The sequence below is a fragment of the Vulpes vulpes genome, chromosome 1, assembly GCF_048418805.1.
Source record: "Vulpes vulpes isolate BD-2025 chromosome 1, VulVul3, whole genome shotgun sequence".
NCBI classification, from domain to species: Eukaryota; Metazoa; Chordata; class Mammalia; order Carnivora; family Canidae; genus Vulpes; species Vulpes vulpes.
This window is the reverse complement of record NC_132780.1, coordinates 150,491,991-150,519,377: the sequence shown is the minus strand read 5'-3', so window position 1 is coordinate 150,519,377 and position 27,387 is coordinate 150,491,991. Positions and strand designations below refer to the sequence as shown.

At 35.7% G+C, this 27,387-nt stretch overlaps 1 protein-coding gene across 29 annotated transcripts in view; it reads right to left on the bottom strand.

The window, feature by feature from the left end:
- The window catches only part of MLIP (muscular LMNA interacting protein), a 256,000-nt gene that overhangs the window by 27,040 nt on the left and 201,573 nt on the right, over window positions 1-27,387 (bottom strand). For 18 of the 29 annotated variants that reach the window (XM_072734190.1, XM_072734243.1, XM_072734237.1 and 15 more), the window contains one exon: window positions 26,247-26,375. In XM_072734190.1, the coding sequence (XP_072590291.1) occupies window positions 26,247-26,375 (129 nt within the window). Of the gene's footprint in view, window positions 1-10,700; window positions 10,908-26,246; window positions 26,376-27,387 lie in introns of all 29 variants that reach the window. The other 11 variants (XM_072734159.1, XM_072734287.1, XM_072734172.1 and 8 more) reach the window with 1 other exon arrangement.

The following is a 27,387-nucleotide window of genomic DNA, read 5'->3' as shown; positions in this document are numbered from 1 at the left end:
TTCTGTGATGACAAGGTAGAGAGTCCTCCCGCCAGCTGGACCCTGCAGCAGCCAGAAGCATGCACCTGTCTGCAGAGAAGTCACACAGGAAGAGGGAGCTGAGAAAGATCTGAGGGCCCGGTGGCCTTCTCTGCCTTGCAAATGAGTTCTAATTGCTGGAGGGTCACTGAGCACCGTTCAGCGCAGAGAGGTTCCTGACAGCTCCGACAGAAGGGAAAGCAGGGGGACCACTTCTGCTTCCCTGGCCGTGAAGGTGGTCCTGTCTCTGTTCACAGGCCCCGGAGCAGGGCTCTGCTTGGGGGAGTTCCCTCCTTCCAACCTTCGGCTGCAGAGGGAAAGGGTGAAGGGGGTGGGCCGCCCAGTACTTCTGAGTGTCCCTGAGATGCACTTCCCAGTTTGACAGACCTGTATTAGAAGAGCAACTAACCAGAATGGAAACAAGAGGATAGTTGAAAATATTTTAGTCTCCACTAAACAAGAACGCTGGCTGGTCAGATTTCTGTCCCGTGGCTTTCTGGGGCAGACGGAAAACTAGAAAACTCTGGGGCTGAGGAAGGCTCCTGTTCCCTAGACACCTTTGAGTCCTATAAGAGACTGAGATCCGCTTGGCACTATTTAATACTTGTATTTCTTTTGCTTGATAAAAGTTTTATATGAGAAATCATCAATTATAATCAAGCACTTTTTAACATGTTGGATAGTTTTTCTTTGTAAATTTATATTTCATAATGAAGTTTATCTTCTTGCTGAATCATTACAGAGTTTAAAAGACAAAAGGGGAAAAATCTGCTGCCAATGGGAAAACTTAGAATGTTCAAGGAGATAAAAACTTTTTTTTTTAAGATTTAATTTATTTATTTGAGAGAGAGAGAGAGTGCACAAGTGGGCAGAGGGGAAAGGCAGAGGGAGAGACAGACTCCTCGCTGAACAGGGAGCCTGATGCCAACTTGGAGCTCAATCCCAGGACTCTGGGGTTCATGACCTGAGCCAAAGGCAGATGCTTAACTAACTGAGCCACCCATGGCCCCCAAGAAAGTGAAAACCTTTAAGATCATCCAGTCCAGTGGAAGTTATACGTTTAGGAGTTTGAAATAAATCCCAGTAATCTGCATTTTCAAAAGCTCCCCATGTAATTCTCATGAAATGAGCCCAGTTTTGATCCTAAAGTAAAAGTTTTAGAACCAAGCACAATATCCTACTATTTCAAAAGGAAGAGAAATCCATGGAAAAAGAGTGAAGTGTGTGTCAACAATACCATTTCTATAAATTATATGTATGCAAAATAATAATGCAACATTTGGAAAAAATAAACAAATGAAACAATAGTATAGTGATTATGGGGAGAAAGGAGGGGGAGTGAGAAATCAGAGGTAAAACGAATACATATGTGAATAAATTTGAAAGTATGAAAGGAATGAACAGGTTGTAACAAAAGGAAAAAAGGCATTTTAGATGATCGAAAGGTTTTCCTAGTTATTTCAATGGACTGCTTCTTTACTCCAGCACCAAAATTCTATAAACAATGGGTAGCATACTGAAAAATATATAAAAGTGAGTACTCAAGTTGGAACATGAATGGTTTACTTCCATGTATTACATGATCTTGGTAAAAATCGTATGCTAGAGATTCCATTTTTTTAACCTTTTTTAAAATTTCATTAAGTAATTTCTGCACCCAAGGTGGGGCTTGAACTCAGGACCCAGAGATCAATGGTTTCATGCTCTACCAACTAAGCCAGCCAGGCACACCTAGAAATTCTATTTTTATTGCTATTTTATAAGTAAGTAGACTAAAGCAAGAGTTGGATTACTTTTCTTAATATGGACATAAAACAATTTATTCAACAAAATTAATTTAGCAATAAAGACTACAGATGAACTTTTGTTGCATTTCACTGGGTAAAGTAGCTATAAGTGTACTTACTGATCAAACTGGACACTTTAACAACAAGGGGCACAGAAATAATTGAAATCATATAATATTAAAAATATGTATTAAATTGTTACATTGGTAGATCTATAAAACATATAAAAAATAGTGAAAGGGAATATAAAGGAAGGGAAAAGAAATGTTGGGAAATATCAGGAAGGGAGACAGAACATAAAGACTCCTAACTCTGGGAAACGAACTAGGGGTGGTGGAAGGGGAAGAGGGCGGGGGGTGGAGGGGAATGGGTGACGGGCACTGAGGCGGACACTTGACGGGATGAGCACTGTATGTTGGTAAATTGAACACCAATAAAAATTAATTAAAAAAAACTATTTTTAAAAGTAAAATTCTTTTTCCACAAAACAGTGGAAAAACACATATCGATACACTTTTAGAAAAATGTTCAGGACACTAGTCATCTTACCTAGGGAATATATGTTTTCCTCTCTACAGGAAAGACCTTAAAGTCTTGCCCTGACCTCGAGCAGTCATGATCACAGCCTGGGATCTGCAAATAGGAGTGATCAGGGCTGGAGGGGTTCCGGGCAGGAATAATGGAGGTGAGATAAATACCTAGCTCTCTCCTGCTCAGAGGTGAAAGTTATTTTTCAAGGGTCTACTCCAGAGATCACTTAAATGGAACATGTTAGGAAAAGCTTGCTAGCCCCAATGCTTGCATAGAAAACATACAATAGAATTTAATAGCAGTGAAGCCAATGGGAGGATACCTATGTAAAGAAATACCTGGCCACGCTTATCTCTTTGATGAGACGGAAGCAGACTAGAAATAAAAGAAAATGGTAAATGGCTGCAAACAAGGCACAAGGATAATGCATTTTAGAAACCGAAAGTGAAATAAAAATGGCTGCACAGTCACAAACAAGGTCTCTGAAGAATGTAATTTTTTGAAAAGTGAAAGAGAAGATGTCCTCAGAATGGCTGTCAATGTTCTCCTGGGGCTTCAAAGCTGTTTCTCAGTCTATAAAGATGCTATTCTTACACATAAAACCTTGCAAGCTTTCACTGTAAATAGAGCCTTCCTAAGTAGGAAATCCCAGCCTTGCTTCTGCCAGCACCTCAGAAGTTAGCCCAACTGGGAAGGCTTAGTTCTCCCTCCTCTAGATCCTATTCATAGGTGCTCCATGGGTTTTTTTTGTTTGTTGCTGGTGCAAATTGGGCAGAATAGAGACTCAGGGGAAACAGCAGTTAAGAGAGAACTTTCCATCCACCTGGCCTGTGATTGTGCTAAATACAAGGTAGAAAATGTAGCTGTGATAAGAAAAGAGGAAAAAGTACAGAAAGCTGAATGCTTTCATGGGAAAGGGAAAGTAAGCCAGAAAACTTGGGATTTGAGTTTGACTTAAAAAGATAGCTGTGGCTCAGAGATGATGGGAGTACAAGACAGAAGAAATGAGGCTGAGGACACAGAAAAGAAAAATGTATGAAGGGTGATCAGCTTTCATTTCTGCACATTACATGCAGATTAGCTTCCACACCTGATGGCCAAGACAGTAAGTAGTTGAGGCAGACTCCCATGGTAACATCTCAGTCATACTTAGGAAAAGGAATCTTGGGATCCCTGGGTGGCGCAGCGGTTTGGCGTCTGCCTTTGGCCCGGGGCCCAATCCTGGAGACCGGGGATCGACTCCCACGTCAGGCTCCCTGCATGGAGCCTGCTTCTCCCTCTGCCTGTGTCTCTGCCTCTCTGTCTCTCTCTGAGTGACTATCATGAATAAATAAAATCTTAAAAAAAACAAACCTTTAAAAAAAAAAAAAAAGGAAAAGGAATCTTTCCAAATGAACTGAATTCTCAAAAATAGAGAGTGGGTCCACTAGGCTTTGACCTAGACACTGACAGGTATGTGGTACATGGTACTTTTATTAGCTTTGAAGATAAACGTTTTTGTATGGATTACAAAACAGAGGGAAAATTGGTAAAATTGATGTGGGAAACAAGGGCAGAAGAAAAATTCTTAAATTTCTTTACTACTTACAGCCCACTGACAAGTCCTTGAAACAGGCAGAGTGACCTTCTTCTAGGGACTCAACTGCCTCAATGTTAAAACTTTGCTAAGGGCAAAAGGCAATTTTAGCCCAACTCCTAGGATCCAATAAGTCTACTTTAACATATAAAAATTCCTTTGGAAACTTCCTTTTATCTCTAAACCCCCCAGATACATGCTGGCAATCATCTTCCAAGCATATGGCCCACTCATATATGTCTGAAGGGTCCCATGACTAAAGTCTTATTAGACAGTAATAAATGACCTTTTCCTAAAAATAGCTAGCCCTCCCCCCCACCCAAGGTCCTGGAAACTTGTTCCTAAAATTCTATAGAGACTTAAACTATCCTTAACCACCTCCCAAGTTGATAGTATATAATGGGCCACTACTCATGAACCCAGTGCTCCTCTTTCTACCCACACGTCCTATCCCTGTGCTTTAATAAAACCACCCTTTGCACCAAAGATGTCTCAAGAATTTTTTCTTGGCCATTGGCTTCAAACCCTAACATCTTTCTTACATCAAAATGACTCTGAATGAGATACAGTTTTAAGATAGTATCCCCACCCTCTCCGGCCACACCCGCACCTATAATTCCTCTGTATCCTTTATTGTTTCAGCCATTATACATATTCAGGGCATAACATGTTCAAAATAAAGTGTTCTGCTAGCCAAAGTTTTGATTTGCAGGATCCTGAACCTCAAAGTTAGATCAAACACATAAAAGTTGTGAGTATATATGATACAAATTACTCTACGTCATCTCAGGCCTTGACATTTTACTAGCAGCCTGTGAATTTCACAAGGCTTATCTTTGCCTGAGGGCTCTTTCTGTTTATGCTCCTCTCCCCCAAGCACAGACCTTAAATAAAAACTAGCAAGAGTCCCCACCCCCCATCCCCAATCCCCACTTCAGATTGCCCACCTCTGACTTTTCTGCATTCACTCCTGGAATTCCTCAGTAAACTCAAACCCTAATTTGCCACATGGTAACTCACTTGATGATACACCCTTTATTAGATATCTTCTCCAGTTCCCCAATTCCTTCAATGGTGTGTCCTGGAACCACCTCCCAATTAACTACTTGCATATGAATCCTCTTTCCAGTAAAATCAAAACAAAGGTATAATTGATTCTCATTATTCACCATTCATTATGTTCTATAAAGTCACTGCAAACATGGAGTCAGCCAGTCCTGAACCATTGCTCCAAGATGAAAAATAGAAGATTAAGTTCCTGTGAGTCCAGAACTTAATCAATCATACATAGTTTTGTTTAATGTTTCTTTCTGTTTAAAGACACCTTAATATATATTATTGGTCCATTAAAATTGAACCTATGGCCAACAGCACTGTTAACTCAGCACTGTTAGCTCATGCCTAAAGGAAGCCTACTGGACATTTATATTTTTTGTGAGGTACACTGTAGCCCTCTTGTGTTTAGAGCACCAGACAGAACTTCAGCACTCTGCCTAAGAGACCATTTGAAATAGTGAAATCACAAACAAAAAGCACAGAAAGTTAAAACATGTGGTACTAGACAGACAATGAAAATGAATGCTTGCAGCATGAGTGCTCAAAGAGAAAGCAGAACATCCCTTGATCATCTCAGCTGGGAACATGTACATAGGCCAATCACATTTTCCACTCTTTTTCCCATGTCTGCAAATGTCCATAAAACTGCAGTGATTTCAGGGCTACAAATAAATTTTATCAGGTAGGCAAATTCATAAGGTTGGACTCCTAGAGTTTCCTACAAGTAAGGGGGCAGGAAAAGAAGAGTGATGAAGGATATGTAGAGTATCTCAGTTGATGGTCCTGAGAGGACCTCACAGAATTGACCTGCTCCCAACATGTAGGTAACTATGTTCTCCCACATGTGCTCAAGGGGCTCAGAAGTAGCCAACCTAGAGCCAATCAGGGCATGCCATGTAGGGGAAGAAAGTAGAATGTAGCAGTGTATTGTCTGATTGATGGTCATATACCCGATAGCACTGAGGACACCATTGTGGATAGCAGAGCCCACATACAGCAAAGATTAGTGCCTCCTGCCTCCCCATCCTCACCCTACCTATGCTCCTATGCTGAAGCAAGTACTCCATAAGCTCACGGGAAATTTCATGAATGCAAGAAAAACTGAGCTTCTCAAATGACTAAAACTGTATCAAATGTACTGATAAAACTATAAATTGACTCTATTTAGCTCCTACATAAGGTAGAAATAATCCTAGTCAAGCATGGGCTCTTGGTGAATAACTTGGGTCATTTTAGGATTTGTTCATGACAAACACAGATTTATTGCTATACTTACAATGTGAAAAATATCATATTAAGCATATCACACCCTAGATAGACACTAGGATAATCTCACCAAATACATAACCAGAGAACTTGTAATATGCATGAAATACTGAAAGGGGAAATTTCGCAGAGGAACAGGGATAATTTGAGTAGGTCTGAAAGGATGAGAATGGTTTGCTTTGTATAAGTAAGGTGAAAAGCAGGAAGGTATTTTATATGAGGAGAATGCATGAGTAAGTTAAACAGTAAGAAATTCTCAAGGCATGCCTGGAGGAAAAATAAGTGGGTTGGTTTAAGTAAAGTAGAATAATAATAAAGAGTAGTGAGAGATAACAACATGACAGGCATGACAAAAGAAGAATCCATTCAACCTGATGAATAACTATTGAGGAAAAAGCAGAAAAAGCATAATAGCTGCACCAAGTGTGAGTTTGAGGACTGAGAACTATGTTATTAATGACAGGAGTACAGGATCCAGAATAGAACTAGTTGGAGGGAAAATGAATGACAAGTTTGAGGTGACAACGTGACATCCTAGGGGAACTGAGAAGTGAGCAGCTAAAGTTATAAAACTAGGTCTCAGAGGAGAAACAGACTTGGAGCTGTGGATTTGAGAATGATCAGTACTAAGATCATCACAGAAGTCTGCGAGGGAGTGAGTACCTGAAGGGAGGCAATTAGAAAGAAGAGGTAGAGGAAGAAATGTCTCCCCCTTCCCCCCCCCCCCCAAAAAAGAAGGAGCAGTCAGGGAGTCAGAGCACGGCAAAGAGGAAGACCCAAGAGTGTATGATCAACTGTGCCAATTGCTGCAAGGGATAAAAGACACAGAGGACTGAGAGCATTCAGCTGAGTTCTCTGACAAGCATTTTACCTCAAGAGAGCAATCTCAATAGAGTGGTTGAGGCAAAAAGGCAGAATGCTTTCAAGAATGGGTTAAAGCCTGAGTATAGAGGGAGAATGGAGATAATGGCTATTGATCACTTTGAGAGCAAGAAAGTCTCGGAATTACTAGGCTTGTGGCACTATCAAGCAAAAAGATGGAGATGAGTTCGTTTTATCTTGTTTTTATGTGATTTTTTTTTTCTTTTTGAGGTTTCTGAAAAGAGGAGGGGTTCAACATTAAAAAGGACAAATGAAGATTCAAAACTGTGCTGGGGGGACTCCTGGGTGGCTCAGCAGTTGAGTGTCTGCCTTTGGCTCAGGTCATGATCCCAGGATCCTGGGATGGAGTCCTGCCTTGGGCTCACTGCTGGAGCCTGCTACTCCCTCTGCCTATGTCTCTGCCTCTCTGTGTCTCTCAAGAATAAATAAATAAAATTTAAAAATAAAAAAAAACATTTAAATCTAACTCTTATATTGTTCTTATTATGTTCCAGGCACTATTCTAGGTGCTTTGTACATATTAATACATCTTAATGTCATAATACTCTAGTAAATTGGGTACTCTTATCACCCTCATTTTTAAAGGTGAATAAATGGAGGCATGCAAAGCCTAAATGTCTTACCCAACATCACCATCTGGAAGGAGTGGGGGATCAAGAAATGAACTTAGACCGACTGTCTAGAGACATCGTGCTCTTAACCAGGAGGCTATATTACTTTGAAGGATTAAAGAAAGAGACTTGGAGAAAAAGAGGATCTCATGATTTTTTACAAGATGAAAAGGAAAGTACCTGTGCATCATCATGTATGATATGACATTATAAGATAGAGCTCTATCTTGAAAGTAAGAGAAAAAAGTAGAGATTAAGGTAAAGATATAGGACACTCGGAGTCTGATGAAGATTCAGAAAAAATGAGTACACACTACAGATTCAACAGAAGAATTATAAAACCTGTGAAACACATTCTGTAGCCCCAGGTGATGAGGGACTGTTAAAGACAGTTAAGTCAAGTTCAGTGTGGCTCTCCAGAGGGAATTATGGGAAGATTTGAATTTGGAAATGAGCCTAGTAGGTTAAAGCTGTAAACCAGGTCTGGCAATGACATTAGGGTACTGGAGAGAAGTTAATTTAGAGAGCAGATTATGGTTTACAATTCCAGACAAGAAGCTATTTCAAGTGAAAAAGACAAGTCTTGAAATCCGGTATGCTACTGGTCCTATATTTATAATATAAGATTTGTAGATGTAGATATCAAATTGAGTAATCTGTATATTTTCATGGTAGCAATTTAAGTTCAAAACTATTGAATGTTCTGATTCTTCCATTAAGAAATATTGTCTTACATTACTATTATTATTATTTCTGATGTGAATGTTTCTTTATTCAGTATCATTAAATCTCTGACCATGCAAGACAAAATCTAATATGAAGATTGTATAAACTGAAAATAATTGTCCCACCTCAAATCACTTGTTCTTCACAGCCTGACCAAGTACAGATTAAAATATGAATGAAAGGGGGATCCCTAGGTGGCTCAGCAGTTTGGTGCCTGCCTTCGGCCCAGGGCATGACCCTGGAGTCCCGGGATCGAGTCCCACATCAGGCTTCCTGCATGGAGCCTGCTCCTCCTCTGCCTGTGTCTCTGCCTCTCTCTCTCTCTGTCTCTGTCTCTCAAAAATAAATAAATAAAATCTTAAAAAAAAAAAAAAAGTGGATGAAATACTGACTCTGTCCTTGAACCTCTGTGAATGCTGGCTGGTTCTAGAAAACACCAAAATATTAAAAGAAAGAGCTACTTAATGAAATTGATATTTATGAAACACAATTATAATCCTATCATAGATGGTAATTTATAAGAATATGTGTATGTTATTTTCAGATTCATCAATTTAAGAACTAAATGGATTTTATATATTTTGGCAAAGATTAAATCAGGAAGAATTTCAAATAATATAAAATCCCCTAAAATATTATACTTTCCCTGAAATGCTTCTTTTTTTCTAAACCAAGAGTAAGAAACAAAGGTCATAAGAATGTCATCCTGAACTTGCCCAAAAACATTGTTTGCAGAAAATGGATATTTTATTTTTTTATTTTTATTTATTTTTTAAAGATTTATTTATTTATTTATTTATTTATTTATTTTTATGATAGACACAGAGAGAAAGAGGCAGAGACATAGGAGGAGTGAGAAGCAGGCTCCATGCCAGGAGCCTGATGTGGGAATCAATCCAGGATCGCACCCTGGGCCAAAGGCAGGCGCCAAACCGCTGAGCCACCCAGGGAGCCCCGAAAATGGATATTTTAAAGGCTTAATTCAGAGTTGGTCATTCAGTCATGATAGATGCTATTAAATATGAAAGTAAAATAGTCTTCATGTAATAATGTTCACTTTTTAGTTGACTGTCTTTAGACTGAGTTCATGAGTATCTCCTCAAAAAAACATTTTAGGGCCCAACCGATATTGTACAACTACATTCTGGAGCATATTGATTCGGGCCTTTATTGGTTTCCAAGTACAGAAGTGTATTCCATTAGATACAGAGGATTTGCAAAATAAATATTTTTAAACAAGATTTTGAGTTTTACCAAAAAAAAAAAAAATTTAATGGTAGGTTGAGCTTAACTAATCAATTCTCTTGTGAAATTTTCAGAACCTGAGTCTATAATAGCCAAGTTGTCCTTACAGTAATGCTCAGAAGAACAAGGGGAACTTCTCCATAAGTCTTATGTGGTATTATTGACTGCTTGCTTCTGATAGAACATGTATAATTGCATTCCAAAGCCAAATATAAATATAATTTAAATTATATTATAATATAAATATAATTTTCACTTAAAATATACATCATGTTTATATAAGAGTAAAAATCTATAATATATTAAACATTTAAATTATATTATAAATGTAAAAATATAATAAAAATATTAAAACAATATATATTAAAATATGTAATACATATAATATATGTTTTCTTTAGAGTAATGAACACTTCATTTTACATATCCCATCATTATACATTATGAGGCAGATAGACACATTTTAAAATAAAATGTTAATAGCATAAGGTATAAACTTACTGAATCACTGACTTGTACACCTAATGCAACATTGTGCCAACAATACTCAAATAAAAAATAAAATAAAATGAGATGTTAACACTATTTTATAGATACCTGTAGCAATTCTAAGTATTTCTTTGCTCATTGCCTGCAGCAGCAAGTGCCTCCTTAATAAGGCACTATAATTTAAAGAAGCTTTTTAAGGAATGTTGAACTGAGACTAGCGGATAAATTAATAATGATATCTTGTAAGGTTTTGGAAAATTTCTCAGGATTTCCACCTTAGGATTAGAACATGAAACAATGAGGAATACAAATCAGGAAATGACTTTGAAAGCAAAAATATGTATTTAATAACTTCTCAAGGTTAATTAACTATCTTTTTGTAAGGTCGTGGGATTTAACACAAATATTTAATATTCTTAATATATATGTTTCCTCGATGCTTAAGTTTCAAAAGTTAGGCATAAAGACAGTTCACAGCACAGAACAATTCCCACCTCCGCAGGGAATTCTCACCTTATTATACGTGTTGCCACTAAACAGGGTGTGAGAATTCCCCTGTTCATCACTCAGTGAGAAGGAGGACAAATGGCTGAAGGGTCCTGGGGTAAGACAGTCAGCCTGTGAGAGGGTCTGTGGAGGCAGCAGGGACTTAGCAGGAGGACAGAGTCTAGTCTGATATAATGGGTGGAGAGAAAGAGGCTTGGGAGGAACTGTTACATCCTGGGAAGAAGAAAGGTATAAAGAGCATTTTAGTAGACAAAAGTCAAGCTCACTTGGAATTAAGTTAAATATTATAGACATTATGTCAGAATCTCTTAGAAATAAGAAGGAAACCTTTCCTCGTACTTGGGCCCCTCACAAGACACCTGCTTTCATGGTGTATTGTTTATTTCTTTCAGTAATTCCCGTCAGTCTCCCTCTTCCAGCCTCTTCTGCAGAATGAAACAAGCACCTGCAGTGTCTCCTGAAGTGTGCCATGGTTGTTATTTTTGAACGTATTGAGAGGAGAAATGTTTAAGGGAGGAGAGAGCTCATCCCAAAGGTAATAGGACGACATGAGAAAAGTCTTCGTTGAAGAGGTAAGTGACAGTGGAAATTAAGAGTGCTTGAGATTTGGTGCAGAAGAAACAGGGGAGACAGGTGGCCATTGTAGCGAGATCAGTGTCCAAGCCCCAGGGGCAAAAGCATTGGTTTAATCCACAGTACAGTAAGTTGTCAAGTTGGGCTGAGTATGGGCAAGGGATGAGGGAGAGGTGAGTCTGGAAAGAATGGAAGAGGTCTTCAATTCCAGGCAGTGTGTTGGAGAGAAACTGGATACAGTGCCCAGATGAGTTCATGTGTAGAGAGGAGAGGGAATGAGGCCTTTAGGGTGGGTCTTTCACCTGGAAGGTGGATGAAGGCAAAAGACTTAGAGGAAGTAAGACCCACAGGATGAGGCCAGGAATTGGGGCAAGACAGCCACAAGAGTGGAAAACATCAAGCCTACAAAGAAAATCTGCAGAAAGGGCCTGTATATGTATATATCTATGAAAGATAGGTCTACTTTTTTGCAGATAAAGCACTTCTCATATTTCTGAAATTCTTATTGTAAGGAAATAGATCGACAGTGATTATCTGTAAGACCCCCTCAGGGCATGAATCTTATAAAATGAAACCTGCTTTATTCACCTTTGTGGCCTCAGAGTTATGTACAATGCCACTATAGTACATCCTTAATACATTATTGAAATTTCAGAGGAATATAATATTTTCTGTGAGTTAAATACTGTATTCTATTATTTCTCTGCTCCATAAGCATTGAATTAATATGTTTGGTTTGTGTGAAATGGAAATTTAATTCAAAATAGTACACATTGCTCAAAATTATATTTAGCAAGCAAGTAAATTCAACTTTAAAACTACGCTTAATATTGTTTATTGTAAGTTTCCATGTATTTTTTAAGCCACTGATTGGTTTTCTAAAGTGTACATTGAATGTGTTTGCTTTATCAGTAGATATCTTTTCCTTTTTTAAAAAGTATTAAGATTTAAAACTCAGAAAATTTAAACAGGCTAGAAAATTATAATTCTAGGTCTTTGGAGTTAGTCAACATGAGGTTACAAACCTCGGTACCTTGAAATAGTAACTAATTAATTTCTTGTTTGCTGCAAGTGTTGATTTTACATATCAAGCAAATACAGATAATTTTACACATGCACACTGCAAGTACACACTATTATAAAAAAAGAAGATACCATCCTATTTACAACATTCTGCATCTTATTTGTATTTTTCCCCCACTTAACAACAGCTTTGGAAGGAATATCTCTATGTCAGTACCTGAAAGCTTTGGATTTCCTGCCAATACATATTACTGAATTATCTCACAGATGTAATTGCCATTCAGTTAATTCTCTTAGAAGCTCCAGGTGTATCACCCAAAATATCAAATTCCTAGTGGTATGATAAATTTACCTCCTCTTTGTCAGTTCTCATACTTTTTATTCCTTTCTTTTGTCTAATTTGATTAGCTAATACCACTAACATTATTAAATGATAGTCACGTTATTATGCAACTTGAAGGGAATGCTTGTACTATTTGCCCATTAAAGGTGGCTTTTAGATTGAAATATATTCTAATTTGTTTTATTTTTCAATCAACTATTTCATTTTTTTTATCAGCAACTTATCACATTTCTTAATCAGCGTGGGAAGCAATTATCTGAAAACCGAGTAGCAAACACAACTACCTGTGTAAGAAAAAGGCAACATTATTGAGAGTTGACAGTGCTTAGGAAAAGGTGAGAGAAAATGGCAAGGAGAACAGTCCTTGGTTAGTGATCCAGTTCCAGCTTTTTGTGGAGGGTTCAAGAACCCATTGTGAAGATGTCAGAAGCCAGACCTATAGTGATCCAGGGAAGTAACAGGTTCTCTAGATGGGAGAATCCAGCAGAGCTAAATCCTAACGGATTAGACAGGAAATGTCTTATGTTTCTATGCTCACTGTAGCCAACCTCCATCTCTCAAGAGTTGGTCAAGTCTGAACACTTCTGTAGGGTCAGATGATACCAGCTATTCCAGGCAGCTCAGCAGGGAGGGGCACTTGGACAGGTCATAGAGAGCTAAGAATCCTGACCAGGATCACATTGGTTGATAATCACATTGGTTGATAGTACAGTGCAAAGGTGAAAGAATTCTTGGTGGTGGCAGCCTTAACATATACGTCTTCTGAGGCTCCTGTTCTAATCTATGCTATTTGTCTTCTATGTTTCATGTAAGTCATTAGGCTGTGATTCTCTTTACCATCATCTTGGAAATTTTCCTTGCCTATCTCTTATGTTCTATCTCCTGTTTCCAATATGCCACATCTTTCTTGATTCTCTCTCATATTTTACCAGAACCTAAAGGAGTTTCCTGGGGGGAAATGAAGTATTGGAAGAAAACCTTTGACCTTTGCATGTTGAAAATTTTGTTCTGCCCTCACATTTAATTTTTTTAGACATAGGATTCTAAGTTGCAGAATAATTTCATTCAGAATTTTGAAAGTATTTTACACTATAACAGTGTGATTATACTGCTATTTTATACGTATGTTTCAAAACATTTAGTATTTATGATTTCTACAGCTTTTCTGTTTTCCAGTTTTCTTTTGTCAATTCTTATGAATTCATTTTCCTTGCTTTCCTTATGCGCAGGATATTTTATCATTCTTAAATTTTCCAAATCAAATATTTAATTTACTTATTTTTATTCTCTTATTTATTCATTAACCATATTTAGAGTCATAAGTTTTTCTTCCAAGAACTATTTTGACTGTATTCTAATAAAAAATAGTTTTATTACTTTTTTTATTCCAGGTAGAAATTTTATTTTGGATTTACTCTTTAATCAAAAATTTGTTGAAGAGCACATTTTTCAATATATAGGTGGCAAGGAAAGCCAAATTAGTCATAATGTGTCCAGCAGTTTGTCACTTTAAAATACCTTGCCAGAAGATGACTTGAAAACTTCCAAATGATTCCAAAGATATTCTTGGTCCTTCTCTATCTCATTATTATAAAGATACACACAAACATAGCGTTATCCCTATGTTTCTATTACTGTATGAAGTAATCTTGACTATATTTAAATGTAATATATGTAACAGGCCTTCTCTCTATATAGTGTGTGCAGGTATGCACACATCTACATCTTCTTTATCATCAGAGTTTATCTAAGGATGTTGATGTAATTTCAATCTCACACCCACAAATTTTTTATATATTCTACTGCTGATTTTACCTTCACAATTTTCCCATAGAACTGTAATTTTATTATAAAGAAGTTGCTTACTTTAGAGACTAAGTTTTCTCTGACTTATTTCTCCTTTAAGTCCCCAAATGTCACTTTTTGTATATTTCATATTTAGAACACAAATGCCACATACTAAGACTATCTTTAAATCTGTATTTTGATCTAACTGCAAAATGAAACTGCAGTATAGTGTAATTTGCTCACTACTTTTGTGTTTAAAATATCCAGATTTTTTCAATGCACTTTGTAATGGTATCTAATACAAAGGGATGAAATTCAGTTCATCATTCTATTGTTTTCTATATATTACTTTATAGTGTACAGCAGGAAGAACACATTTATTTCCAATTAAATTGGGTATTTAATTTTTACTTTATGAATATTCCTCAAAATAGACATTTATCATTTACTTCAGCAAAACTTTAAACAGTATAATTTTGAGTACTTTATATCTTTATTTTATTTTTTTATATCTTTAAACATTGCTGAAATTGCACAGCATCTGCAAGTTCTGGATGCCTACTTTGTAAATATATCTTAAGATACCATAATACAATTATTAAAACTCAAGGTAAAATGATAAATTAGGGATAGATATATTAATATTAATAATGAATTAACAATATGACTGTTAACAAGCTTATACTAGGTATAGGCATTACATCGTTACTGACATTTCTTGCTATTTATTCCGATATTAGTAGTGGTATATTCAATCCAGATTATTTTGCAGGAGATTTTTTGAAACAAAGTCACTTATTTTATGAGGATTATTTTAATTTAATTAAAAATAGTTAATGTGATAAATCATATGTCTGACTAGGCCAAGCCAACTGAGGGCTCTCTGAACCAAACTAGAGAGCTGACACTTTCCCAAGAAATCTCACTTGAAATATATATGAGTTATGACTGTCTAGCACTGATACTTACAAAGACAATAATGTAAACCCATATAAATCAGCAAAGCTTAAACATCTCTTATAATTTTAAGTCAGGAGGTGGCCAACTTCTCCTGTGAAGGTCCATTTAGTATATATAATAGGTGTTACAAATCATATGTCTGTCACAATTACTTTGGTAGCATGAAAACAGCCTTAGACAATACATAATGAATGGGCATGGTTGTGTGCCAATAAAACATTTTTTATATGTGGATCAGATCTGGCCCACAGATAACAGTTTGTGAACCCTATTTTGGATTTTAAAAAAATTAATAAAATCTTTATGTCTGACCTGCACTCCACCACCACCCCCATGAATTATCTTGAGGTTGGTAGATACTACTTTGGAGATCACTATGCTAAGTGACTCCTGGAAATAAACATTGTATACCCGCTTTTGCATCCAATGGATAAATCTTCTAATGTTCTAGTTTTTGAGGGAAGGACAGGGGTCAAAAAATTGTCTCATACATGTTTCTATCAGTGAGAAGTGTTAACATAGTTATTTCTAAGAAAATGCTTTTAGTGCTTTTTACTTACTTGAGAATTGTCTTTTTCAATATAAAAATACGTAGGACAAATTTTTCAAAATAAAATAAGCTTTACTTAGGATCTTGATTTTTAAAAAGGGATTATTTCAGTTAATTATAATATCCTATCCTGAAAAACTTAAAAAACACCAGAATTTATGATGCAAATAATACCTTTGTTCATTAGAGAAAATTTAGCAGACAGTATGCAGAGAATAAATTAATTTATCTCTGTTCATTAAGAGAGCTGGAGATACTGCAAAATTAAGTATTAACAGAGGCATCAGAAAATTAATGCTATAGTCCTTTTGGCTGCATTCACCACTCTAGAAAAAGCCAACTTTCTGCTCAGCCATCAAGTCAAACTATTTAACTTCAAAAGCTGTTTTCACTGCAACACCAAAGGGCATTTTAAGGTACTGTGGGCTCTTTTCATTAAAGCCTGCACATCTGAGACTCTTTTGTTCCATCCTGGCATTTTAAAGTTAGCCCCTTCCCGTGGTTTGGAAGTAAAGGGTGAAAATCCACTTTCTCTTTGCTCCCACTGTCCCCACTTCATACCATGCAGTGATTTGTGCCTCTGGAAACTCAGAGCACCACCAGGTGAAATTACTGGAGCTTTAACCCCATCCTCTCTCCCTCCTTCTACCTCTTTGGTAGAACAACACTTACTTTCAAAATGCAGCGCTTCTTTTCAACTTCCTTTCCTGTCTGGAGCTTATAGCAATTTAAAATCAGAATTACAGCATTTGTGCTACAGTTTCAGGTTGAAAACAAAACTCTGTTCATGAAGTCAAGAACAGTTACCGGGTATTTCATACCCAGTGACTCCTTCAGCCAAAGGCATAGCAACATTTTACAGATACCATCACAGAAAACCCAAATTACCAAGAAGAGATTGTAATCATCTACTCTCTACAAAGATCAAGCCAAGATAAAGTAGGTCTCTTAATTTTGAGCATATGGCATAACTTTTTGTTTATCAGCCCTAATTCTGAAGAATCCATATGCATTTTAGAAAGAGACATACTTAAAGCCACACTTAACCTATTTCAAATCCTTGTTTGAATCAAAAAATGCAAACATGTGAAGTATGAAAAGAGATAGCATATGCTTAGCTTTTTCAAATCCCTTTAACCCGAAAAAGTTTTTAAATGATTAAAATACAATTTTCAAGATAGGCTTTGGGTTATTTAATGTTTGTGATGGTCTAACAGCAAACCTCACAGAGCAGATGACACTGAAGATATAGTGATGGCGATGTGCTCAAGGGAGAAGAAAGAGAAAATATTTCATAATCAATCACAGTGGGTACTAGAGAGTTAAAATGCTGTTTTATGTTTTTCTATACACATAGTTTAATTTTTTTCTTAGGTCGCCAACCAACATATATTTGGTAGAGAGGAGCAACTTATACTGAAAAAGTCAAAAAGCAACATAGAAAAGAGATTTCTGTGTCTACAATACCCTGCAGAGAACATATTTGGTTACCCTTTAGCAAGGAGTAAACTTCTTTCTTCCAAAATTATAGTGATTTTAAAGGACATAATAACAACAAACATTTCAAATGTGTATTCCCTATAAAGTTTCCAATGTTCCTCTGCAATGACTGTTTTGTGTAACCATGAATGAGTATTAATATGAGTACTATTAGAAATAGGATTAGTAGCCCCATTTTTTTTCTAGGGTGAAATTGAAGTTCAGAGTTCCTAGGCTCACACAGAATCCACGTTCTTTCTATCGCATTCCATCATAAAGTTTCTCTCCTTTGTGGGAAGCAGAAGAATCAAAGACTCCAGGAACCAGTAGTCATGGTAGATCCCTTAGTAGATCAGAGGATGGGCGGACCAGGCCATGGTGTGTGCCTGAGTGTGTAGTGAACAGTTTCACATGACAAAGTACAGAAGATTACAAAGAAGGTAAAGAGTAACAGAAAGTTACTCTTTCTGGTCCAAAATAGGTAGGACTCACTAGTAGCTAAGTTTCATGAGGGCAAGGATAATGTCTACTCCATTTCCAGTAGAGTTACCCATGTGTGTTGCAGAGCCTGGCACGAATGTTAAAGGGCTGAATGCTAGGAATAGAGAGAAAGGAGTGAGCATGGAGGGAAGCAGCAACACCATCCATCAGGAACATCAGGAAACCATAGCACCGCTAGGATGGGGCCACATGCCAGGGCTATTTGTTATGATTTTGACCTACACAGTAGGTTACAAAACTTTATGTCTCTCCAAACATATGACCTGAGTAATAATACTTGCTCTTTTTTTTTCCTTTTGTGAATCATCTAAGGATGATAAATATCATCCAGTAATATTTAAATATTTAATAATAATATTTATTATTATATTCTGATGGTATTTAAAAACATAAACACAGAATTTCAGGGTAAGAGGGCACCATCAAAAGTATTTTGTACAATACCCTCATTTTGCAGATATGCTATAAGTCCCAGTATCAGGAATGACTTCATCCAACAGCATGCATTTTTCAGACAGACTGTCTGATATTAAAAAAATTTCTCATTAAAATTTTTTTTAGTTGATTCTCTTGAAACCTAACAATTAGGGAAATACAAGAATGAGGGTGAAATGTACAAGACGATGGGGAAGCCATAACTTTGCTGAAATATCTAGAGCCAATGAAAACACATGCCCTTTAATAAACAGGGGTATAGGTAGAGGCTACATGGTATGTGGGAAACCTCATAAATGGAGGCTTACTTACCTCCTTTGTATAAATCAAATAGGGAAAAGTTCTTAGTTAAGACACAAAAAGAAGATACCTAGTCATTGTTGGTTGAATTCCAATGCCCTTGGTAAGGGTAGCATTGAGCATCATTAGTCATAGTATTCTTGGAGCTGGAAGAGAGCCAAGAAATGGTCTAGTCCTGGATATCTCAGCTCTAGCACTACTGGCATTTCAGGCTAGATAATTCTTTGTTGTGGGAGACTGTCCTGTATATTGTAGGATGTTTAGTAGCATTCAAGCCTCTACCCACTAGATGCCAGTGGCATTCCCAGTTATGACAACCAATAACGTTTGGGCCAACATCACCCCAGTTGAGAACCACTGGGCTAGCCCAATTCCCACGCTTCATGGATGAGGTTCACAATTCACAAATGCACAGAGTAGAGCTGGTTAATCACACTTGCATGATATGATCCAGACTTCAGAGTTGTTTCCACAAAACCAAGCCGCTCTAGTTTTCCTTTGGTTCAATTACACCTCAGTGTAGATGAAGTCATTAGATCCTGCCTGGATAAGGGTTCTAAAATTAGAAGGTGAGAATAGCCTGACCCTACAATACCCTGCAGAAGGCCAGTCTTTCCACCAAATGCAATTCATGATTGCCTAACATTTCCTGGAAATGGATTAGTCAAAGATTGAAAAAAAAAAAAACTCTATTTTTCTGAATTTACCCAATTGTATGACTATCATACAGGCTTGCTTTTATTTGAACAAGTAAAATATGTTAAGCCTCTCAACTCTACCAGATAAAGTTAACTGACAATTCAGTCCCTGGTGAGTTGTTTATTTCCATGCCAAATGCAATTTTCTATTTTCAAGGAAAAGCAAAGGCAAAAAACATATTAAACACCTAAAGGTCCATAAGACAAATTGATATTTGGATGGCCTGGCTGCAAGAGATTAAATTTCTCTTAGGATTGTCCATATTTGGAGATTAGAACATTAGTTCAAAAGAGTCTAAAAACCTGCCAGCTCTCCAGCCTCTAAGGAATCACTGATTTTGAATTTACAAATTTACAGATCTTCCTTTCCATGCAGCCTTTGAAATGAAGATAACTACACTTTTGCACATGTGTAATGTATTCCATACATCATTTTCTTTTTCCCATATATTTACTGTAAATGACCTGCTTCACCAGCAGGTTGAGTTGTCCACGAGCTGGACTTCTCAGGCTGTCTTTGGCTCTGTAGTGGAATTCAAAGACCAGTTTCTTTACCAGTTTTCTCTCTCTGCTTCATTCCCTCCTATGCATTCTTTTGGTTGCTTTTTTCATTTGGATTTGTTGTTTTCTCTGCCTAAATTTCCGACCTTAAGTTATTTTATACAGGATCACAGAAAAGAGGTTTTCAACTCTCTCCACATAACTCATCTTCAGGTTTCTATATCTTGCTGTGACCTTTATATTTGTCATCAAAGTCTGTCTAATCTCACCCACGCTGTAAAATAAGTAACAATCTCCCCAATGCTTAGAGAATATAACATGTTTCAAACACATCGGTCTTAGCATTTATGTTCAAATAATACATTCAACTTTTATTGTGTCCTCCTCTATACATTCTACCTTGATTGCTCTTCTCATGGATCAAACAAAATTTTTCAGTAGAGAAAAATCACAAGCCTCTCTGCATTTCCTAAGGATATGTATTTGTTAAATAACAAAATTCAATCAAGTAAATTTTAAAGATTTAGTTGGCTTTATTAAATGATTCACGAACCAGGCAGCACCTCACCTAGTAAGTAGAAGAAAGCTCTAAGGAGTTAGACAAAATAGAAGGTTTTATAGAAGGGTGGAGCAAGAACATTATTAGCAAAAAAAAAAAAAGAAAGATTATTCCAGGGCAGGTGGCCTTTGAGAGGGAAAAGCCAAGTTTCTTATAATGCAGATTATTATTACCTCTTCCTTCTTTGGTGGGTAGAAAGACCCAGGAGGCCCTCATTGACACTTATAGAAAAATTCTTGACTGACAAGATAAGACTACATTTCCGGGGAAGGTTGAAAGTTCAAATCAATTATGTATTAAGCACAGGTTTGAGAACTCTAAATGACACCATTTTGAGTCCATGGTTTTTAATTTTTTTCAGTTTTTTTCCATAAACATTATTAACAATTATAAATCATTTTAAGGCAGTTGTAGAATTGAAACTGTATAAAGAGGGAGGAAGGGGAGTACTGTAGACAATGTCCTGGGACAGGAACACTAGTTTTACCAAAACTCTCCTACATACCATATGACAAAACCATGCCAAAGACATGTGATTGTTACTATCTACAGTTCTATTTACAGGCTGACCTTGACTCAGAGTTCAAAAAGAAGTATGGGATAAAGACTTCTGTGAAGTAAAAATATAAGAATGTATCTTTTTTCCTTGCCAACACATAAAACTTTCTAATCTCTAAATAACATTTACTCTGGATATTACTTAAAGAATTGTTACATAGCTACCTTCTCCCTTTTGACATTCTGTTTAATACTTTTCAGAAGAAATTAATATAGAATATTTGATTTTAGCAAGACCTTATCTTAAAACTCGAGCATAATTTACATGAGAGCTTCTAAATATGGCAGTGCCATTCCTCTTAAACAGAGATAAGAACATCATGAGCTAACAAAGCATTGAAGAAGAACATATTGGCATAAAATGTTCAGATCATCATTGTTGCCTCATAGATTAGGGTAGGGTTAGATACCACAGATCTACCAAATATTTGTTAAGTAACTAATGCCTCAGAGCTTAGCTAATTATTAGAATTCAGTTGTTTAACTAATTTTTAGAATTATTAGAATAATTCAATCTAATATAATCCAAGTGGCAATAGGTCTTCTTAAGATTTTGATATTTTAGAACAAGTAAGAATCTGTTCAGTACTTTAACCCTATGTAAGTCAAGGGAAAGGGGACAGGAAAGTAAGTTTCCCATAGCTTGAAGATAACTGCAACAGAAAATTGCAAGTTCCAATCAACGTCAATAATTACACAAAATCAAGAGAAAGCTTACGCAAAAAAAAAAAAAAGAAAAAAAAAGAAAGAAAGAGGAAAAGAAAAAAAAGAAAAACAGAAAAAAGGAAAAAAGGAGACATAAAATCTTAACTTTGAAAAGGTAATACCATTTGATTATACTCTAGAGAAAAAGCAAATTTTGTCTCTATATGACAATTAAAAAAACAGTTTATTATGCTGATGATAAACTATCTATTACATGTGATATATTTCCTGTTTATGATCAATTATTATCTATTACATATAGAGGGAAGAAGGGAAAGAGGGAGGAAGAAAAGAAAAGGGAGGAAGGGGGGATGAAGACAAAAGGAAAGAAGAAAAAACTCACAAAGATTTCATTACTCGAATAAACAAAAAACAACCTGGTAAAATGTAGAGAAACCAAATCTTTGGGCTTAACCCTTTCAAAAGAAATGTAACACAAGGCATTTCAGTTTTCTCCCCTTAAAACAATTTGGCAACCCACTTAATTAACTCCAGACCTAAAAAGGCTAAACATTTTAAGTTGAAAAATATTTCTTAATAAATGGTTAGCAATGATAAAATATAATTTTATGACGAAAGAGAATGAACCATCTTGACTGAGAAACAATTGTTGAAACAGCAGCAATTTATGGCAAAGCCAGAAGTCATTCAGAATAGAAGGCAGTATTGTCAGTTTCACCTATGACAAAGGTGAGTACTTGCTCTGTAATATTAACATGTGCGTGACACAAGGAAGAAAAGGTGAAGGTCACGGTAGAAATCTAACGAGGAATAATGAGATAGAAATCTGAAAGTCACCCATATAATCATCAAAGTTGAATGTCAAACAGAGAATTTGGTAGGAAAGTCAGATGTCTACGGAAAATCAAAAGGAAAGACTGAAAATACTACAAAAAAGAAAATTCCCCATAATTATCCTTTTATGCTCTCTGTAAAATGGTGTGAAGGAAATTCACTAAATGGTCATTTTCACAAAAAACATGTTCTTTTGCTTACTGAAGCAAGTTAAAAGGAAAATAAAATTCAAGAGGCATACATGCTAGGAAGTGTTATTTCTCGAAAGAAGAATGCAAAAGAAAGAAAGAAAGAGAAAAAGAAAGAAGAAAGAAAGAAAGAAAGAAACAAAGAAAGAAAGAAAGAAAGAGAAAGAAAGAGAAAGAGAAAGAGAAAGAGAAAGAGAAAGAGAAAGAGAAAGAGAAAGAGAAAGAGAAAGAGAAAGAGAAAGGAAAAATGATTCCAGGAAAATCAGATGAAATTACAATATTTCCTCTTTAATTCTGTCTAAATCCTTTCTTTTTATACATTTCATTAAGATTTTCAGAAGAAAATGACATTTAATATTATGAGTTTGATTACAAATTTATAAAGAATGAGAGAATATTTTATGTAACATTTTATATACTTGAGATTAATAATCGCTTCTTATATTAAATTGAGGATCTTAAGTGAAGAAATCACCTTTATCTAATTAAATACACTAAATGAGCAGAAAACAATCAATATATTTTGCCAACTCACAAGTAGTCAGGCATACCAAAAATCAGTGGGCTCTTAAAGTATCTTCATTCTCATCAGTGAATTGATTTTCTAAGCCTCAATGTCTTCTGGATGCCCATTTGTCCAATCAATTCTGTTAATTACTTTCCAACTCTGACCTTGATCATCAATAGAGAATGCTTCAAAGTACATCACAATAGTTTTAAATCCAAATGTGGAGAGTGAGGATATTTTGCAGTAAGTCAAAAGAACCACAAATTGATACAATAATGGTTTTAAAGGTAATTTCAAAACAGCATAAACTTCATTCTGAGGAATCTTTGTTACAAAATCCACATAAATCTAATATAGACAGATGCTTCCTGGCCTATGCCATTTTGATGCAAAAGCTGCTGATTAATAAGTCTCAATTACTTGATTATATATTTGGTTTCAAACTTTGCTTTTAGTACTCAGAGGCTGTCTCCAGGCAAATTTTCAGTTCATTATCAGTTCAAAAGGCTGCCTGCTTGTACCTTCTTAAGCTACAGTAAATACATTTCCGTCTGGTCTCATCATCTTTAATGTCTGACATTTTGTAACAGAGAGTTTTGAAATCATATTTTATGGCAGTGAAGCTGTTAGGAGAAATTTATTGACTTAACAATTCCATCCAACATCTCCTGTCATGTGGAACTGTCCCCAGTACAAGGCAGATTTGTGAATGTGAGCTGCTTCAATTTGGCCCAAGTGTCTGGCTAAAGAATTTTCCATTACATGGGTGGGTGAGATCAACTGAGTTTGGAACCATTCAATTTATTCTGTGGCAGCAGCAGAGGAGAATACAATAGCGACTAGTGAATTTGAGTATACTCTCTTCTATTCAAGTTCTGATGAGGTAGCAGCACTGAGATTATCAACTGTTATTACTCAATTTATATTTTAAGTAGATCTAAGCCTCTACACTGCGGAGTGCCTTTGAAGTCTTTCTCTCTTGTAGATTCTGGACACACCAAGATGGTAGTTAGAACTCAATATAAAGAGACCAGTTGATAGTACATGTACTTGCCCAGTGTGCAGTGATCCTCAAGTTTCTATTATATTTTCCCTCTCATGCAAGGTTAATGAGTAAGACCAAGAAATGTTTCAAATTCACTTTTAAGTAGTATGCTAGACTTCTTTCAATCCTGACAGTCTGCAGACTCCTTTTACTTCCTGTGTTCCACATAAAAGGTGAAATATAAACAAGAATAAATTGATTGACAAAATATATAAATACAATATGGCATCTCCATATTTACAAAAGAGTTCAAATTTTCCACAAATACAGGTCTGTATTATACATAAACAGAGCTTTAAACTTGCTGTCTAGTCAGGAAAAGCAGTGCAAAGAAATGACAACTCTTTTAATGACAAGAATTTTTTATACTTGGAAATGGAATTTATCATTTTGGAGGACAGTAAATTGTGATAAATATATAACTTGACATTTTACAATGAATTCTGTTTAAAGTAAAATGCATACATTTGAAATTATATTAATATAAGAGAACAAAATTGTTATTTTACAGCATGAAAGCATATTTTGAAGAATATAAATTACATGGATAGTACATAAAGTTTATTTTAGCTGTTTGCATTTTGTTATTTAACTACATTATTTTTATAATGATCCCATACATTCTAAAATGTCATATAAAGCCTCTAAAGTATCTGTGTCACAAAGCAGTAGATACTTAATAAGTGTTTTTTGTTGATGATGAAAATATGTTTTCCTAACAGAAATTTTTTTATTTCTGTTACATGTGGAATTAGTGAATACAGTTCTATAAATCAGTAGAATTTCTCTATTTAATTTAAATTGGGGACTACATTTTATTCTATAAAATGGAAATAATTCAATGATATTAGTGCCTTCTAAAAATGTTTAACTCATCAAAATCATATCATCTCCATTTTATAGATTAAAAACTATAGCAAATCATCAGTATTTGTGATGAACATTTACAAGGCTACACAGTGACTTCTGACCTTGTCACGGTTAATCTTTTATTTTAAGGAACCCAGATTTTTTAAATGGAAGAATCCTCAGAAAGTACCCGATCCGAATGCCTCATTTTATACATGAAGAAAATGAAGAGAGATGTTATAGAGTTAATATGTAGCAGATAAGATATTCCCTATGATTCACAAATGCAAATGTAATTTTTTAAAGAATATCCTTGGCTATCATTTTCAAAGTAAAATTTAAAAGCAGTATATCATCTTATATTCTTTCTTAAGTTTATTTTATTAATGATTACCAAGGATGGTGATTTTACATGCTTTGATTGTATCAGAAAGGTTTCTGGATTGCTTATATTGTTTATCCATGTAATAGTATTTGAGATATAAAATACATAATCCGTGCCTATTTGCTGCATCTCAGTAGGACAAATAGAGATGCAAAGTTTCCTTCTGAAATAATATGGACTTTTATATAACATAAATGTGTATTTTCATATGTTTCCCAAATAGCTTATAAAGCACCATCAACAACCTCCCATTATACCTCCTCCAATGTATAGGGTATATAAAAGGAAGACAGTACACCTTTTTTATGTATAAACTGAATGATCAACAAAGTCTTAAAATATCTTAAATCCCATCCCCAAAATATTACGGCTCAATCCAGGGGTTCATATCATCTCTACCATGTTGCAATGCATCCATACAATAGATCTTTTGCTAAATGTACTAATACCGAATCTAAAATATTGCATCTTTTCAAATTAAAGTAGGACTTTAGAAATAAGAAGGCAACACCTATATGAACCATCCAACCAAGAAAACAAAGTCTTTCTTTTATGGAGAGTAGTGTCTTGGTTCCCTAAACAATACCAGCATTAGATAGATTTTTTTTTTTTTTTGAAATACTTCAAACAAAATATCATCCTGGGAATATGTGAATCTCTTTTTATTATGCAAAAATTGATCTTTTTTATTACTAAGGATATTCCAATTAAATGAACGTTTTCTTATACATACTATATTCATAGAGGCATCCCATATTTCATACAGTTATTTATCAAAATATTGAAGATTTTCTTTTATGTATGCTCACCTGCTCAGAAAAGAAGTCACTATTATCTTCCAGGTATTTACTGAAAGGGTTGGGCTCATAGACTTCCTCCTCTTTTTTCAGTAATATTTTGGATTTTACAGGTACTGGGCGAATCACTCCAGGCTTAGTCTTCATGAACATTAGATAAAATTTTTAAAATAAAGAAATAAATACCATTAAAATGAATGAATATGGTATTATTGTCATTTAAATGTTCTCACAAAAATGTATAATTTTTTAAATTTTAAAATGATTTTACCAATACATAAAAGCAGCCTAGAAATCAAATGATTTTAACTAGTGTAACTTTAAAGTTAACTATTATAACAATTAACTCAGAAAGATCTACTATCACAATGTTCAAAATGCAAACACCTTCCTCACTTATCAAGCCAAATGTGTTCCTAAATCTTTACCAGTGCATTCACTCAATAACTACTTCATTTGACAAATATTTATAGAGAGTGTCCTTAGTGCCAGGCAGCATTCTCATTCTGGGCATGATAGGAGAGATGAATTCGGCACAACCCAGCAAGTTTTTAACAATTTATTTTTCTGGAAATCACTCCCCAAACCCCAACATCCGCAGAGCTGGGCCCCAGAAACCATGTTCATACTATGTATGATGAAACCAGGAATGGCCTTCTGACCTAAGAGGGTGGGGAGGTGGAACCACATTTTCTCTTCCAAGAAAATGGAATAGAAATCCAGATCACTATGGAATTACTTTGGAGGACTGAACCTATGTCAATATGTGAGCTATGGGAAAGCCTTAATCCTCCATTAAAAAACAAAACAAAACAAAGCAAAACAAAACAAAAAAAACAGATGAGATCAAGGAAGAAAGCAGAGTGTATGGGGAGCCTAGGGAGGAGAGGCTCTTGGGGGCTTTCCAGAACTAAATTCTAAAACATTCCTGGGGTCCAGCTGAAATTCTTGTCCTGCAGCTCCCTAAGACTTTCCTTTCCTCCTACTTTTTAAAACTCAAAACTTGTGTAACTTACAATTGAAAGAGTTTTAGCTAATAGACTAGTCATTCAAGACTCATAAAGTTGTACCCAATGTCAGTTTGATGGGAGAGAGAGAGAGAGAAATCTACTTTGGGGGCAATTTCAGAATGATGTTTCACAAACACCAGAAT